The sequence below is a fragment of the Cyclopterus lumpus genome, chromosome 18, assembly GCF_009769545.1.
Source record: "Cyclopterus lumpus isolate fCycLum1 chromosome 18, fCycLum1.pri, whole genome shotgun sequence".
Lineage (NCBI taxonomy): Eukaryota > Metazoa > Chordata > Actinopteri > Perciformes > Cyclopteridae > Cyclopterus > Cyclopterus lumpus.
This window is the reverse complement of record NC_046983.1, coordinates 7174119-7192344: the sequence shown is the minus strand read 5'-3', so window position 1 is coordinate 7192344 and position 18226 is coordinate 7174119. Positions and strand designations below refer to the sequence as shown.

The following is an 18226-nucleotide window of genomic DNA, read 5'->3' as shown; positions in this document are numbered from 1 at the left end:
ATGTAATATGTAAATAAGACTGAGATGTTTTACTATTTTAATAAAGAAATCAAAATGATGGGAGTTTTAAAAACACAAAATGACTTGTAATTTGTTATGTAAGAAGTAATCAATGGACTGATGACATTTTAACCTTTTAAACAGACTTTATTCCAATAACAAGTCATTTATTACCTTCAGGTCATTGTCAAGCAACAACATGGAAATGAATGAAGCAGTTATCATCCTCTAGAGAACATAAGTTAAATATAAATTTGTATATTTGTCAATTGTTATCAACAATGCAGGTCTTCTGTCTTCAGAATTGGAGAAGCATTTGCACTTTTAAAAACCATCGTGTTGGCGTGCCGGAAGAAAAACACACATTTCAGAATAAAATCCCACATTTGATGGTAGCACTGGAACCAATCATAAGCACAACTTAACTCCTTTTGGAACTCTAAAAGCTTAACACTACTGGAAACTTAAGCTGCTTATTCTATCATCAAAGTATATGTGCACGATTAAGAAAGATCTGCAACATGCAGCAGGTGGTGTCGAGAAATTAATGTCTGATTGTAAGACAAGACACAGAATAATAAAGGAGAGTTTCAAATGAGGAGAAGAGATGTTCAAGCCATCGCAGGAGTCAGAAGTCACTGTGCTTTTAAGCAATGCAGTCAAAAAGTCTGAGGAACGGTCTGTGTCTCTGTGTCAACGTACTCTTTCAATTCAATGTAAAATACCAAAGCATAGGCCCTTCTACCAGGATGTACCACCACAAGAAAACAACTAATGTCAGGTTACAAACATATCTCACACCAAGAATATACTTCCTCAACAAACCCTATCCACTTCTGTTTCTGCTCCTGCTTGGTCAGTACAGGAGACTTTGTGTCAGCGTGCATCTTCTAAAAAGAGACCAACTGCAAAAACAAAAACGGTTTATTTAAGCATATACAAAAAGTGTAAACTACCTACCGTCTGTTTCTTCTCCTCTCAGGGGAATGTTAGCTCTAACTTTTGGAAACTTCATGACATTCACAAAAACTATCCAAAAAGCAGATTTTGTAAACAAATGTATTTAAATCTCTAGAATGTGAGAAGATCTAATCCTAACGTGTTGTGCACTTTGCATGGTGGTCACATTGGCAGGGTTAAGAGTGTCCAGGCAACGCCCTGGATGACACACACTAGAACTGGATGCACTCTCGGGTACTGTTGCGCAAGATGCTGCTCTGGATTTAAACCCATGGCGAATGGAATAAGAATGCATGTTGTGTCACATCCACAGCTTTGTGAGGATATTATGGAGAAATTTAGCAGTTTGTTACTGTGTGCTGAAGGTATGTTTAGAGTATTTGTGGCAAGATTGGACCAACATCAGGCATGGATGTATTGTCCAGTGGTCACACTGCAGTCACTCAAAATCACATCACGGCGTCCCTCCATGCACAGCCCAAAACACAACAAGCAAGTGGCTACAACACCTACGCCTCTCGTGTTTCTGTTAATGCCTGTCTCTACATGCTATCAAACCTTTTCCCTTCTACTTGTAGCTTTTCCTTTATCTTTCCTTCCTTTCTTCTTTCTGTCCGCCTTCATGGTTGATAGATAATGATGGATAAGCTTCTTCCATGATGTCTATCCACAACTCCCGGTGTCTCCATTGAGCAGCAGGACAACTGCTCGGCTAGTAAGATGTGTCAATAATCTCCTGTTGCCTACAGCTCGTTGGTCAGCTCATCAGCAAATTCAGCCATGATGTCATGCACCCAGATGTCCCTTTCCTCCTGTGAAGTGTCGACCAGGAAGACCGTCATCTTCCTGTCCCACTGGTTAGTGGCTTCCTGTACGGCCTCCAGCTGGGCCACAAGGGGTTTCTTCTCAACGTGGTTTCTGAAAACGATAGAAGCTTCCTCTGACCACTGCCTCGGCTTCAGTCCTGCCCGGGGACACAAGTATGAAGGTTGAGCTCACTTTTATGTTAACGGTACAATGTTAAGATTTAATGCTACATCAAGAACCATTCCCTCCGTATGTCCTTATGGGCACAACTGTCGTTCGCCCGTCTTTTGGACGGACGTGTATTCTTAGTAATATGGAGAGAGGCTGCCCTGCCCACCCACATTCAGTGGCTGAGGAGCATTATGTCCTGTCTAAACCGTGATAAGATCTGCTACTCAGTTTTAAACTCTAACAAAAAGTTACAAAAGGTGTGTGGACCTTTCCTGAAAAACCTCCATAACGTTCAATCAAACTAAAGACTTGTTTCCTCACTTGTTGTCTTTCTGTTGCTCTCTGTAAGTCAAATGATCTGTATAGTTTTCTAAACCCCACTTATTTTATCTATAAGCTAATTGTTCTTTCTTTCTTTGCTAAATACAAAACCAACTTCAAATGATGATTGCATGTTGTGATCCTCTATCCTAGATGCTATAGGACATTTGTTATTCTCACAAATATTGTGTGTATATTATGTTGATTTCTTTTCAATGTAATAAAACATATTCTTGCGAAAAAAATAATAGTCCAGAAGTTTTATCAGCAAAATGTACTTAAAGTATTAAAGGTAAATGTACTCATAATGCATAAATACAAATGCACCATATTTTTAATATGTCAAATACTAATCTGTAAATATAGTTGAGTAAGAAGTATAATACCTGCATCTGATATTGTAAAGTACAAGATGAATTAACAACAAATATAAATACTCGAGTAAATAAATGGCACTCACCAGCCAGCTGAGCCGTGATTCCCTGGAACGGCAGCTGTCTGAACTCTTTGATCAGAGGTCTGAGCTGTGTGCAGCTGACCAGCTCATGTTTACCATAGTCCAGCTCGTACACAGACACAAGCCCGTTGGTCAGAACTCCCTTCACTAACACACGATGCCAGCTGAGAGAAGAGAAGAAGTGGATCTATAAGCCTCCATTTGGCCTGTTATTGAATATCCACTACGGACAGAAACATAGGCATAAGGCACCACAAATCAGTAAGAGTAACTCACCTGTTCTCCACTTTAGCAACATATATCTGATTCTTCTCTATGTTCAGTGGTTTCGCCTCAGTTTTATTGTAGTAGAGAATCATCTCTCCCATCAACACCACCAGTTTGTACATATCTCTCCAGGGCTGAAGCACAAAGTGGCCTGGATGGCACGCCACTGATACATAGACGTCTATGTTGTTTCCTGAGTAGAAAAATAATTACACGTAAACACGTGATTTTCTAGGCTACATTAAGGCCAGAGAAGATCTCCCCTATATGTATTACCTGCTGGCGGAAGCTCTAGTAATGGTGGCAGTTGGAGAGAGGATGAGGGGGGTGATGGTGTCTGTGGTGGGCTGGTGGTAGTCGTGTTGCCTCTTCCTGGTCCCGATAGAGCCCTCCTGAGATGAGGCTTGGCTGGGGAAGAGGTTGACGTTGGATTCCCATTGGTGTAGTCACCCATCCTGGGAGTTTTGGAGGATGAAGTGTTTGTGAAGATCTTGGCAGAACTGTAAAATTAAATTAACAAACAAACAAGAAATTAAGTGAATCCATAATCCATAACTGTAAACTCAACATTAGCTATATATTAAGGGGATAATACAGGTGAATCTCAAAGCAGCTGTAACCTGTGACTCGTCAGGAAAACATCTGGTTGCTGTTTGAACAGGTCAGACTGGGCCATCGTATGGTTGAGGCTGCGGGCCGGGTCGTGGAAGTTCTTGTCGGTGAAGAGGTGGACGTAGATGCAGCGCTTGGTTTCATCTACCTTGGCCACCTTGGGAGGAGTGTCAAGATTAGAGTGGAGATACATGAGGGGCGAATCCAATGCAGGTATAATTTGAGTGATTTCTAAAACAAATAATTATCATTGCCTTCCTGTAAAAAAAACCCAAGAAAATGTTAAATGTTAAGGAAGAATGGGCTGCAAATTACCTTCATGCTACAGTCAGTGGTGTTGAGCACTTTCTCTCGAAGCCATTGGACAGCATCTGGAGTCCAGGATCCAACGCTGACAGCCAGGTCAGCAAGACAGCACTTCACAGCCTAAACACAGGTTGCTAAAAGTCATTTTCTCAGAAAATCTGTAGGATTGCATGAGGGCTCACAGCAACAGTGCAGAACAACAACATCTCCTTTGAGCATAAGATTTGCTCTTGACGAGCTGTGCTTTGAAGACATAGCTGACCTGTGGCGGGATGGCCATGAGGTCACGTAGGAATGGCGGTGGGATCTCTCTCAGCTCAAACACCTCTACAGAAGCCTGGACGCCAACATCAATGAACAAGATGTCGAGCACTCTGCTGCCATGCAGGTTGGAGATCTAAAGATTGAAACAAAGACAGGGAAATGTTCATATTTTTTACAGTTCAGTTATAAAAATGCCAACAAAATGTGCGGGGAGGAATGCAGTGATTTGGATGGTGTTCTTTGTAATCTCGACTCTCAGGGTAATGCCTGCCTCTGCAACTGTGACTTTATCCCTTTTGTCAACATTAATACTATTTTGATTTGATGAGAAATTCCTGTCCGTGCTGCAGTGCCATCTTACCTCAACACGGGATCATTTGCCTTTGTAGCGAGCCAGACACCCTTTCCCACAGAAGGGTCGAGATACCAAGAACTCTGATGTTACCTGGAACAGAAACTTGTTTCATCAAGAAACTCTTATCATCAGATTATTGTTCTATCTGACAGTGGTGAGTTTACCGAGTGTGTGCAACTGCTGCTTTATGACTGCAATACACAATTATACAGTAAAAGCTCACACAAATATTTCACAGGTCCACCCAGTCTGCCGCAGATGTATACTGCAATGGCATCAAAGATTGGGACTTTAGATCTGTGGTACTTGAAATGGGGAGTGGCTGTTGATGTTGAAAGAAATTAAAATTTTAATTGTGAATGGTTAAATTTAATCCTACATTTACTCAACAACAGTTGATACAAACGTTAGCAACACTAGCAGAGGGAGTCACCCTAACAGATAAACTATATACATTTTGCTGAACTCAACTATGGATTACCAAACTGAATATTCAATTGTGAATTTTCTGAGTAGAAAAACAAAACCACTTTGTTACTTGTTGTGGAAATCACTGGTATGAAATGTCATGTACATGGCATACTTCATCCTTATATAAACGTATTACTCCCCTGCGTGCTTGATGAATTCGAACACACTCCCTAGACTAGACAGTCTCTTGCATCGGTAAGATACAATACCAGACTCCACACTGTATTTACCTCGACGTGAAGCATTACTGAGCTTTAAAGGACAGCAGTGGCACACATGGAAAAAGCATCGGCTCCACTATGCTGCTAACAGATTAAGTGGTTTGGCAAGATTATCAAACTAATCTCAATCTGTCAACAACTCCGCCTGAAAGAAGCAACACACCACGGATACATTCACAAAAGGCTTTTAAGTGGCTGTGTGAGTCCTTGTCTCCCCTCATTTATTTCTAACTAAACTGTCTGTAATGAATACATATAGATCTCTATCTTGACAGACAGATAAGGACACGACATGGAAGGTTTATATTTTTCTCTTCTCATTCCCAGTCAGGAGTGTGCAACACAGCTGTCTAATGTAACTGCAGGATCTACTAAACTTAAGAAGGGTAGCATGTAAAGCTACACAAACAAAAGGCCGACAAGCAAGAAACCACTAAGATGAACGGAACACAGAGAAGCAAATTCAATGGGCTGCTTTAATACTGGAATAAGAGTTGTAGTTCCAGACCCAGAATGGATCTTAATGTTAATTAGATACATGCAGTGTTTGTTACGTAAACATTTCGAAGGAGAGTTGTCACCCGTCAACCCTCCTCCTACAAGAACCATGACAGTTACGGTCAATGTCTTAATCACATTAATTCCTAACCAATCATCATACTTCAAACGGTTCCTCCACAAGGGAGGTTCTTGTATTCTGTGTATTGGTAAATAAACTAAAAATGACAACAATGACAGTCTGGTCCTCATAGATATGGTTCTAATTGTTTATGTTAATTGCAGCATAATGAATATAATGTTTTAGTGATGTTAAAATATAAGGCTTGTGTTATCCTATATTGTTCTTATTGTCAAAATATCCCATGAAAAGATCAAACACATCGTGTACTGTCATTTGTCTTGCAGTAAAAGGAGAATAAATATTTCCATCTTTCAAACTTCCCCACTGTGTCTGTGGGACCAAGTACAACAATTAATATATACTAGCTGAAAAAAAGTTTTAAAAGCCACTGAGACATAAAGCGTAGCATGGTGTTAACCTGTGAGTGGAAGTATGTCTCTATGTTCTCCAGTATCTCATTCAGCTTGGCAAGGCCTCTGGAGGGCAGCTGGCAGTAGATGGTCCCATCTGAGCAGACGCTTCTGACAGTCACGTTCATATAAGCGCTGTTCACCTGAGGAGAGCCGGGGATAAGAGTTTAGTGTGCCATACACACACACACACACACACACACACACACACACACACACACACCGTTACCAAACAACTCACAAACACACTGTCTGCCCTCCTGTACCTGTAGCGGGCTGGCAAGCGTCTTGTCCTGCAGGGCTTTCATACAGGCAGCGTTGATGTTGACATCATCGTCCTGCGACGTATCATACAGGACGACAATAGGGGTCTGCCCTCTCTCTAGGATTTCTGCCAATAGGATCTTTCCACTTGCCATTGCCTCAAACTTCTTCAGCACAGCAGGCTCCTGACAGAATGGTTCCAGACCTGGACACACACACACACACACACACACACACACACACAGTTACATCAATAGGCCAATAAATGATGGAGAATTTTGGCAGGAAGAATCTGCAAAAAAAAAAAAAAAAAAAAATTCAAATTTAGACTCACCTGCTAGTTTACATTTGGTCGCCTGGAAAGGCAGTTGGAAAAACTTCTCATGCAGCTCAAACACTTTGATTTTGCTGATCACTTCTGAGAAGCCATGATCCACATAGTGCACCTACAGGGGTGAAAGATTTCAAAAATATATATATATTTTTTTTAAACATTTTTTTGTCTTGGATCCATCACTTGGTATTCAATGACTAGTATCCCTGGTTATTTTTCTAGAATTCTCACCTTGACCTTGTCAGTCATGACCTCACAGACTTGCGCCCTAAGAATCTCCTCCTCCTCTTCGGCCCTGACAGCAACAAGTTGGCCAGAGGATGGAGATGACAAAGGAGTTGGACTTCTTTGGTCCACACCGTAAAACGCCCTCATTTCATCTTCCATGGACTCCTGGGCCTGGGAGTAACCCTCACCAATGTACCTGGTGGAGGAGGGGAGATAAACAGGGAGAGTCTGAACTGTTGAGTCTTACAGTATGATCACACATACAGTTCTCCTACCTACCTGATTATAACTCCATTGGTGTTGGTGGCCTCCACCACTAGCACAGAGGGGTACTCCTCTTTGGGTATTTGCAGAGAGGGCACCGCATGGTTACTGAGCCTCCTCCCCAGCTCCTGCCTTACCCTCAGCTCCTCTTCACTGGCTGAGGAGTTCCTCCTATTACAGTTCTCATCCTCTACTCCTCCACCATCACAACTGGTACTTCCCTTGTACAAGATGGCCCTCTTTGGGTTGTCAGGCATCGGGAAGTCGATGGTGCAGATGTCGGAGAGGAGGTGAAGGTTCTCCAGGACATGTCCGGGCAGTTTGAACTTGCAAATAAATAAAATTTAATATATATATATATATATATATATATATATATATATATATATATATATATATATATACTGTACATATATATGTATATATATAAAAATACACAAGAGCACCTAGCTCCTGAATTTGGTAATGACCTTAATAGATAGTAGTGTTTAGAAATGTTACTGACCTTGTACGTGTCCCGGAAGATCTTGGGCAATGCGTGGGCCCATAGGCCGTTGGAGTACTTCACCAGCAGCTCCTCCAGCTTCAGCTTCAGGTCGGGGCTGAGGGTGGCAGGGGAGGATGGAGGACTGGGGGATGAGGAGGACGATGTTGTAGTCTGGGGAGAGCAGGAACCAGAGCGAGTCAAGTGGGTGCTGGGGGTTCTCTTCTGGGTGGGGGACTGCACAGGTTTGTCTGTCGGGGTGTTTGAATTTGGCACAGGGTTAAGGATGGGTGGAGGGGAGGAGGTGGTGATCTGTTCCTTGGCAGGGTAGAGTAGCAACTCTGATGGGTTGCTACTGCAGGTTTTCTCTACCTAGGAGAATAAATGGAAAGGACTTACATTTATTGTAAAACCATTTTGTAGGTAATACAGACCAAACATGACTAGACATTCATGACATTGTTGCTTCCAATATTTCATCAGGATTGCTAATCTTTTGTTTTGAGCTCTTAAATGTACCTCTGCCATACAACGAGTTTTGGTGAACTTAGAGAATTGTGAGTGGTTCAGAAATTCCTCTTTCTCATGTTCTCTGATTTATGACTTATATATGCTTGTGCTATATAAATAAAATGTACTGATATATACTGAGATGATGTAAGCATGTTGTGTTCTATGCAGAGCTTCTGTTTTCAGGATTTTGTGCATAGGGACTATCTGTGCATATCTCTAGTACAGAGTTTTCTGTAAAAAGATAAACTGATAGATAACAGCTGCTTAACATGTACCACATGTGATACCATAAGGTCTACAAAGTAAATAGCAAAAGACAAAAAAAAGTATTTGCCAGAAGAAAACATGCATTAAGATGTCATGCAGCCCCTCTGGATTATCCTCTCATCACAAAAGTAATTGTTAAATATAATCATTTGATAACAACTAAGCTTCTTATTATAAATTACAAACACAACATAACACAAGGTGTACATACAGTGCATATGTGTGTCCAGGTCTCCAAGTCTTTGATGGCCTCAGTGGGCATGTCCTGTTTATACAGCTCCCTGTAGATCTGAGGCAGCTTTGAGACCCAGAACCCGTTACTGTACTTCCCCAGAATCTCCCTGATGCGCCCCTGGACCTGCAGAGGATTGTAAGGTTTTCCTTTCCCCGAGTTGAGACTCTCGTTTAGATTAAAGGATGCTGGAAGGTTGAAGAAAAAACGTAGAAGAGAGATTACACATACACATGGATGCAATTACTGCTTTGATCTTCTGGACCCTGAAACTTGCGGGTTGCACGGCAAACTTTTGTCCAAAACAGAAGCTCTTTAATCCTGAAAGAGATGGATGATTTGAATCAAAAAGAAGAGTAAGAAATGCCTCTTTTTGCCTCTAGATTTTCTTTTTCTTATTGACTGGAACTTTTCTTTTGGTTCAAAAGATCTAAATAAGACGACGAGTTATAAACAGAAACCGACCCTAATCCCAACAAACACAATCTTAAAAGAGGTTGACAGATGACACAAGACACCTCATGTCTACAGGATCCTCAGATACAACCTGACACATTACACATCACAGAATAATGGTAGGTCTGTAGGACACATGATTTGATCTTCAGTACAACAAAGCACAGCCTGACACTAGAAAACTGTCCTCTACTTAGTTGAGTCTTTACTATCCTCTGGTGATGCTTAGAGCATCTAGCCAGCATTTCAGTTGTTTGAAGTTATCGAGGTCTGGGAAACATTTCTGCTTGTTTAGACGACCAAAAGCTACACAAATGTATTTTTAGCTTTATGAAAAACAGCATGTTCTACTTACGGCCGGTCTGTTGGGAGTTTCTAGAAAGGTGAGCATGCACCTCCTTCTGAAACCGTGACGAGAGGGTCATCCTCTGGTCTGATCTGGACACAAGAGAGCAGAGCAAGGAGGAGCAATACTTTCTTTTTGCAAGAGAAGAAAATGGTGCAGAACAGACTCAAAACAACATTTTATTTCTCTTTTTTGAACGTTAAAAAGCTGTAGCATTTTACAAACATTTGTTTTGTGCATAGTTGAAAAAAATCACTTCTGCTGCATGTCCGATCCTTGATCTCTTATTAGGAAAAGCACTCTGGACAGGTCAGACTCTGGTAACATCTCAAATTCTAACCAGAAAACAAAAGTTACAGATGTGGCTACGATTTTATCCAAGGTCACACGTCACTCTACTTGTAACAGATAACAGGATCCACCATCACTGATGATTCTCTGGGCAAAACACAAACACTGCTATATAATTTACAAAAGAACTTTGTCACTTTCTGAAGGAAGCCAAAGACCAACATTGTTTTTTATAATGTAATCTTTGTCCAATAGAATACATGTTGAGGTGTGCAATGGTACCAATGGGGTTGAATTCCTCTATTAGTTACCCAATTATTCCAGAAAAACATTGCAACTTTGCGAGTAATGCATTTTAATGCAATAAGATTCAAGTTGGCACAAGCAGTGCCTGTCAAGTTATTCTAAAATAAATTTGTTTGGTAATTTATGTCCTTGTATAACGAGGATAATTATCCTTTGGTCTTCAGCCAATAAGCAGAAGTCCTTAAAGTGCTCAAAAATAATGGACATTTTAATATCTACCGGGGAGATAGTGTGATACAATTGAAACCCCCAAAACAGCCACTGACTGCATCTTGTGTTGACGTTTCTTTCTAGTCAAAACTGTTTTCTAGAACCTGTTTGACTGAAGACCTCACTTTGATTTTGATTTTGCTTCCATTTCTGTATAATTTCTAGATAAAAGAACTACCAGACTGTCACACAACCTCACTCATACTTTCTCTCCCTAAGTGGCGACAGTTAATGCCTGAGCTCACACAAAACTCTACCATCAAGGTAAAGAATAGTCTCCTGCACTTTTTATTAGATTAAAAATGTAAAGAAAATTAATGTAATTCTATGTTGGCTCTTTCATTTTGTTTGCGGAATTTACCACTTGTACTGCCATGCATCCCAAAGTACACCTGCAGGCACACACACACACACACTCACACACAAACGATGATAACGCCGACCTGACAGCGTACTGTCCAATGGAAGATCCAGAGGGATACAGAGAGATCTGCTGATTCACTCTGTGTCGGTTTAGAAGTGTTAATCTACCAGAGAATAGAACAGGGATTAAAAAGGGCTCAGGTCCCCCGCCAACACACCAGGCTTCCCACCCTGCCGCCCCATTGTGCTGCTGAGGGCCAGTGGTACACTGGACCCCAATTTACAGAGGACTGATGTCAGTTGTTTTCACAGTGGACAGACGAACAGGGCCGTGGATGGATGGAAGTGAGAGAGCCAGCCAATGAGCTGGAATAATCATGATTCATTGTTTAAGCAATGCAGATAGATAATATCTCGCAATGCTGCCAGATGGCTTCTTCAATAACATAGAATCAGGTTTTTAAGCTCAATCCAGGTCACAGTGAATGACAGTAGAAGTCTGAAGCCATTATCTACTGGAATAGGTATTGGTTTTAGAATAGGAGAAACTGATTTGGGCCAATTACGGGGAAACGAGGGTCAAAGCATAATGAGTAATTAACAAATGAACTCACAGAGGGTGTAAGAAAGAGAAGGAAGAATGATGGGTAGTAAGAGGAACAATGACAACATGCCAAACACGTAGACGAGAAGGCAAAGAGAAACAGAAAAAAGGAGAAAGTGAGGGGAGGAAAGATACAGACAGAGAGAGAACCAGAAAAATCTGGTGAGCACATCATCAATCCAGTGCTGAATAAACAGCAGCATGGAGGCTGTTTGCACTCGGAAACCAAGCAGAGTTAAACTTGGCTCCCATTCACCAGCAACCTATTCTGATTCAGTTCAGACCACACATGTGGGAGGAGAGGAGGGGGACAGAGAGAGAGAGAGAGAGAGAGAGAGAGTGAGAGACAGAGAGAGAGAGAGAGATAATGTATAAAGAAATAAAGAATAGGGGACATGTACAATTGGTTTTCATTGACCTGTACCTGTAGTTTGGATTGGATGATAGAGTGACGAGACAATGTAAGAAACTGGTTAAAAATAAGTAATTAAATCCCCCAAAAGATATTTTTTATTGTCTAAGACAGTTTAAAGAATTTTGAAAGCAGGTTGCATTGCAGCGAGAGAATCTACAGGAAGGTTTCTGGCACGTTGGTCATTTGTATTTCTCTACTTGGATTTCCTAAGCAGCCCAGTTGGACTTCCACATACAGTATGATTGCTATCGTGCAAAAAAAGTCATCATTGGAATGTGAGCAAAAGTAGTGTTTTCATACCAAAGGCCTGCAACAAATCAGATCTTGAATGCAAAATCTACATTTATATAAAAGATTTTTTTTTTGGTCCAAGAACCATAAAATGTATCACATAAAATGATCTCAATTCATTAAAACTGAAGTGAAGCAACTGTGTCCAACTGCTTACTTCTCGGCAGGTGGGTTCCCTTTCCTGTTGGGTGTGTTCTGATACATCTTGTTTGGATGCGCCCCAGTCTTGCCCTCTGACTGGCCATCCCTCATGTCCCTCGTCTGTCTGAAGTCTCCATGTCCCCCCCCCCGGCCGGCGCCGCCTCCTCCACCTCCTCTACCTCCGCCTCCCCTGCGGTGGTTCGGTTGCCTCAGAGAGGTTTGAGGTTTGGCTGCACAAAGAAAGAGAAAAGAAAAGTAAAACTATGGACTTAAAGAGCACACACACACACACACACACACACACACACACACACACACCCTGACTCAGCTAAACTTGATGCTGAAACAGGGCAGTGTGTCTGTCTGGATGGCACAGCGCAAATTAGAAGTTGAAAAAAAACTTCTTTTAAGACGTAGTGTAATGAAAAATGTAACACCAAGTGGCAGGATTATTCTTACATTGTTACAAAAGCCAGTAACTGTCATCAGTTATGGTCCCTGTATGTTCAGTAAGAAGAGCAACAGTCAGAAAACATACTCCCTCATCACTGACACGTTACATCATTCAAGTGCATTGTGATTGGTATGACATCACATGTCTGCCAAGTGACATCACCAATATACCCTGTTGAGCATAACCCTTAGTCATTCCCACTCCCACACTCCCTCTTCCCCTTCAGTTATTCCGCATGCTGTCTCTTATTTTATCTCAAATCATCTCTTTTCCTCAGAGAGCTCTAGAACTTTCCTCTGCTTTCTGATCTTTTCTGTTCTTGCTGAATATCATTAACTCTATACAGGGAAAAAACACAACAAGCAGCTTCATCAGCCTTCGTCTTCAAAAACCATCAACAGGCCATTTCAATGTCTAAATCGTATTCTTTTCTCAATGAGCTACAAGCAGTTAATCAATCAATCGGCCCATTAATGAATCAATAACACTTCCACAAACATAAACTCAGCATTCACAAATGCAGGCGGACGCAAGCTTGAATCCACATGCAAATACGGGCAAGGACAATCACACATGAGCAGACGCTGCGTCATCTCACCAGCAATTCCCTGGTCTGCCTCTGCCTGAATATCAATATCCTGATGAGGAGGAGGAGGAGACAATGATAGATGAAGAGGTTGATTTGTGAATCAGCTGCTTTTTGCTTGCAGTCTCAGCGGCCATCGGCTGCATTAGCCTCGAATCTGAACACGCAACCCCACTCTCTCCCTCTCCTACTCTCTCTGACTCCCCTCATCCCTATCATCTGTCCAACCCCTCCCTTCTTCTCATTTCACCATCCCTCTTCTTTTCTTTTCCTCCGACACTCATGTCGCCACTCCTCCTCTCGTCTTCTCCAACACCTGACTGCACTACCACCTCCCACTTCCTCCTCTGGCTCTCTGCAGCATCACGGTCTAGCGGAGGTGTATGCACTAAAAAAAGAATTGTGTACACGGTTCTGTATGTGTGTGTTTGTGTGTGCGTGTGTGTGTGTGTGTGTGTGTGCATATTTTAATGAGTCTGTGAGATTGCATGTTTTTTTTTGCATGTGTGCAGGTATGGTTCATGAGTGTGTTAATAGCAAATAATGTCAGAAAAAGATGAATGAATGTTCACAATTGTGTGTGTATCTACAGTAAAATGCATGTGAGCTGACATCTTTGTTCACATATAAATCTGATACACCTGTGCAGCCCTTCACATTGTGTGTCTGCTTGAGTGTGTAAGTGTGATATTCTCAGCGCCTAAGGAACTGCAGGTCTCCACAGAGCAACAGTTAAAACAGGCCAGTCAGTCATGCAAAAAACGGGCCCAAACACAGAAAGCACTTGCTAAAGTTGCATTGTCACAGTACTGATACAAACACTGGACACTTCCTATGTCTCTCCTACTGCTGCTCTGTAGCACCAGTCCCAACAGGAGTCTAGAAAAGGTTTGATAATATTCAATTAAAAAGGCTGGCTGGAACTAAAAATATATTTCTAGGCCACCGCTTTCTGAGCCTGAATCAATCTTTTATTTTGTTGCGTAAACGTGTCTAGTTTAGAGTATAAACAAAACTGCTTGGTCATCCCTTAATATGCAAACAGGAGGAATTCTATACAGCAAAGATGTGCAGCCAGTGCTCCCCTTGTCAAATGGACATTTCAAACGGCCCTTTGGTTAATTTTGAGGCAATTATTAAAAAGAATAGGTTTGTTTTTATTCTTATAACATATATACAGTTTATATAGTATATATCCTATACGTATATATACACTCTTATGATATTATTCCTGGGAGTTGAAAAAGGATTTCAAACAGCATTTAGCATGTTGGAAAAACTAATCTTTGTAAAATATTAACCTTACAATGTATGTAATACTATTACTGAAATATTACTGGTTAAGATGATACACTTGTTTTTCTATATTCACAATCATAACAGGACTTTGGAATAAGAAGTCATGAGGCTTTTTGCATCACACCACGTGTACTGTATATCAGGACTGATGTTAATCCAGAGTGCCCTTTGCTATGTAGTCAAACCGGTTTTGAAGTAGTCTTACATTCACATTAGATATTTAAGTCCTTTGTAAACATGTATTGTTGAATTCCACTGTTGGACACACACAATACACCCAACACCGGTTGTCCTGCAGTGCAGTTTAAGTGCTACAGTGCTAACCTCTGTCACACACCTTCCAGACTGTTAATTAGCATTATTCTGTTTAATCCGTGTACATATTTATTTTCACATTTTAAATGAAAATCATAGATTTCGAGTATTTTTCAGCATGCTATTGATGGTAATGGTATATGGACCTGTACTAAAGCCGCTTTCACACTACATGACATCATTCACACCCATTCATACACTGATGGGAGGGGCTACCATGCAAGGTGCCACCTGCCCATCAGAAGTAACTAACATTCACACACATTCATACACCGGAGACACACCGTAGACACAGCTACGGGAGCACACTCTCTTTGAGAATCACAAGTACAATGACACGTTTTTATAGATTAGGCATTTAAAATCATTTCAATTTAGTTTTAAAATACACACTCTCAAGCATGTTGCATGTATCCTCCTTACATTTTAGCAGTGACTGCAATGACATTTAATCCAATGCCTAATTGATTGCAGGCCACCTTGTGACTCAGTTATAATGTATGTAGTTGGATAGAGTTAAATGTGTCTTGATATGTTGTGCATCTTGTGCAACTGGATTATAGTTTCCCATTGAACACTGTAATAGTGAACCCATTGCCTTACCAATTCGGTTCTCCCTAAAATATGTCAGATATTTGCTTCCTGTCTCCCAGACAGGAAATGGGAAATCCCAAATGCACAAACGCAAATTATAATGTTTTTCAAACCCTGCATACATTAATTTAACCTGGACTTTAAGTGAAACCAAAATAGCTGAGTGATTTGCCAAAAGCTTTACATGCAAGGAAATGTACAATAAAAAAAATAATATATACATAGAGAATGTATTATTGTTGTTCAAATCAGTAAGACAAATGGCAATGTGGCTGTGTTTATGCTTGCTAACTCCCCAAAATGGCGGTCTAAAATCTTACCATTGAGGACGAGTGGGGCAGCCGGTTTGACCCTCATCTGGGTGTTGACCAGGTGGGGCCGGCCTGTCTTCTTGGAGCTGCGCTGACGAGCCACCACCTTAGCTGTGTGGGCTGCGTCATGGGCACCTGAGGCAAAACACACCATCTGCAGCGAGAGTGAAGAGTAAACAGACCCCAGATACATAGTGGTATTAAAACATATGATTATATATAAAGAATAATATGATTGAATTATGGCTTAATATGTGTACACATCTATCCCTCAAACCATCCATCCTGCACAGGCCTCACACACACACCTCTCCAGAGCGGCTGCGCTCTGTGCACACTACAGAGGGCATGCTGGCTAGCAGTGCATCCAGGTGGTTGTGTCCCATCTGTTTGTGTGGTATCTGCTCCCCGGTCAGCTCTTTGTACTCTAACTGCAGACGGGACAGTGACACTCCGCCTTTGTGGGCCTGGAGGACGGCCCGCAGCATCTTCTTTACCAGCTCCACATCAGCCATCTGAAAAGAAATGAATTTTTTTTTTAATGGACATAGTTTGTTTTTAATGATTGCCACAGCGGTAGTTTAAAAAAAACTAAAACAGTATAGTCATATTATATGACCAAAACAAGCATGTATCTATTTTTTCTCAAGGGATAGGGGAGCTAATTATTAATTACCATTAACATGAGCAGGTATTTATTGGTAATTTTACTCACTCTGAAATGATCTTGTTTTTCAAAGACACCAACTTCTACTGTATCCCTTTAGAGACATTTAGGTTCAAGATGATAATTTCCCCTTCGTGGTGCACATCCTGCTACAGTCCATCTCCATGGAATAATAAAGTATATATATATATATATATATTCAAAAATGTTTGGTATAAAACAGGCCACACAAAGAGGTCTGCCCACTGCAACACATCGTTTTTAATAATAAGTGGTTAACTGAAAGTGGCCCTCTAAATTAGTTGCTATGTCAGTAATTTGTTATAAAGCGTTACTATTATTAACATTACATTATTAACGTCCTTGTTTGTTCTGAAATTGTATCCACTTTCCTCTAGAAAGTCTATGCCTTGAATTGAAGAATTCAGAAATATATAGGCTCTATGCTATTCCACACTGGGCCGAGGTGCTACTATGAAGGAAATGTGAATACAGTTGTGTTGAAAAGTGAAATATACATGTCTGATTTACCCTACTGATTTTAAGAGAAATGCTTCAGCATTAGATTTGTTTCGGCCACTTGTTGATACATTTTGCACCGCAGGCAGCAGACGGAACAAACTATGAGTGACGTAACTCGTCCCACTTCGTCTCCACACCCTCCATTGGGACCAAACTAGTTGGGTGAAGTTTCCTTGTCTTATTTCGTTTTCATAACAAAACTGTAATAAAATAGTCCTGGCACATTGAATGACACCGACGGAATGTACAAGAGACAGTATACAGTCCGCTCAGGCAACGATAGTGCGCCTAACATCGACTTAAATCCTTCAGTGCCACCTCCGGAAGAGCGGCTCGTAAAGTTAGCTAAGGTACTGTTAAAAGACCGGAAGCCTGGACATGTTGTCTTCATAATAAAACTTCAGAGACTCACTGGACATTATTTACCACGCATATTAGTCAAAGAAGTGATTACTTTGAAAGTCCTTACCGGAAGCAAGGTGCGTGTCCTAGCTAGCTTGAACACTTTCGAGACATCCTAGCCGAAAGTGCAAAAGGGGTCAAATAAACACCCAACAACAACTTTACCAAGAGCGAGTGTTATAGAAGTCCATGTGAGTCAGAAATCCGCAAAATAAAACACTCTACCTTGCTCTACCCAGACGCGGTGGTGAAATGAGGACCTGTTTCAGTCGCCGTCAGTGCTGTCACCGCCACGAGCTGAGCTGCAGCCGAGGCACTGTCACACAGGGGTGTCTGCGAGCCGGTCCAGGCACAGCCTCTCCTCCGCCACCTGATTGGTCGGCTGTGGATGGGCTTCTGGCTAATTACGCGTGAATATATTCATCCAGGGGCCACAGCACAAGAGAACTCGTCTTCTGTCCAACCCCAACCAGCCGTAGGAAGAACAATTTGGGAAGCTGGGACAAGAAAGCATGAAGCGCTTTAGCTTTTTTTTGTCAATCCACTAATTAATATATGTATATAATATGTTATTCTTCATAATATATATTATAATGAACAATAACAGACGCTTATTTTTCTATTTTTTATTGGTCAACTCGTTGTTTTGGGTTGGCAAAATATTGTTTTTAATTTGTTATATTTATTATAATAGTTATTACACATTTCCACATTTTCAGAAATGGCAGTATGATCAAAAAAGAAACGACATTCCCAAATGTAGGTCCTCGAGAGGAAGAAGATGATACACTCCCATAAAGACTGTAAAGAAAAAAAGTAATCC

General features: G+C 41.2%; 1 protein-coding gene across 1 annotated transcript; it reads right to left on the bottom strand.

Annotated features, from left to right (window-relative positions):
• Positions 1–906: 906 nt before the first annotated feature.
• Positions 907–12263, bottom strand: tdrd7b (tudor domain containing 7 b). Its single transcript, XM_034557272.1, is given in 16 exon segments — positions 907–1924; positions 2720–2880; positions 2993–3176; positions 3260–3483; positions 3604–3752; positions 3911–4021; positions 4164–4298; positions 4527–4610; positions 6253–6387; positions 6511–6713; positions 6843–6954; positions 7074–7266; positions 7350–7660; positions 7840–8190; positions 8810–9018; positions 9642–12263. Coding segments are annotated over 16 exon segments (2853 nt in total). The 5' UTR covers positions 9712–12263; the 3' UTR covers positions 907–1703.
• Between the last annotated feature and the right edge of the window lie 5963 nt (positions 12264–18226).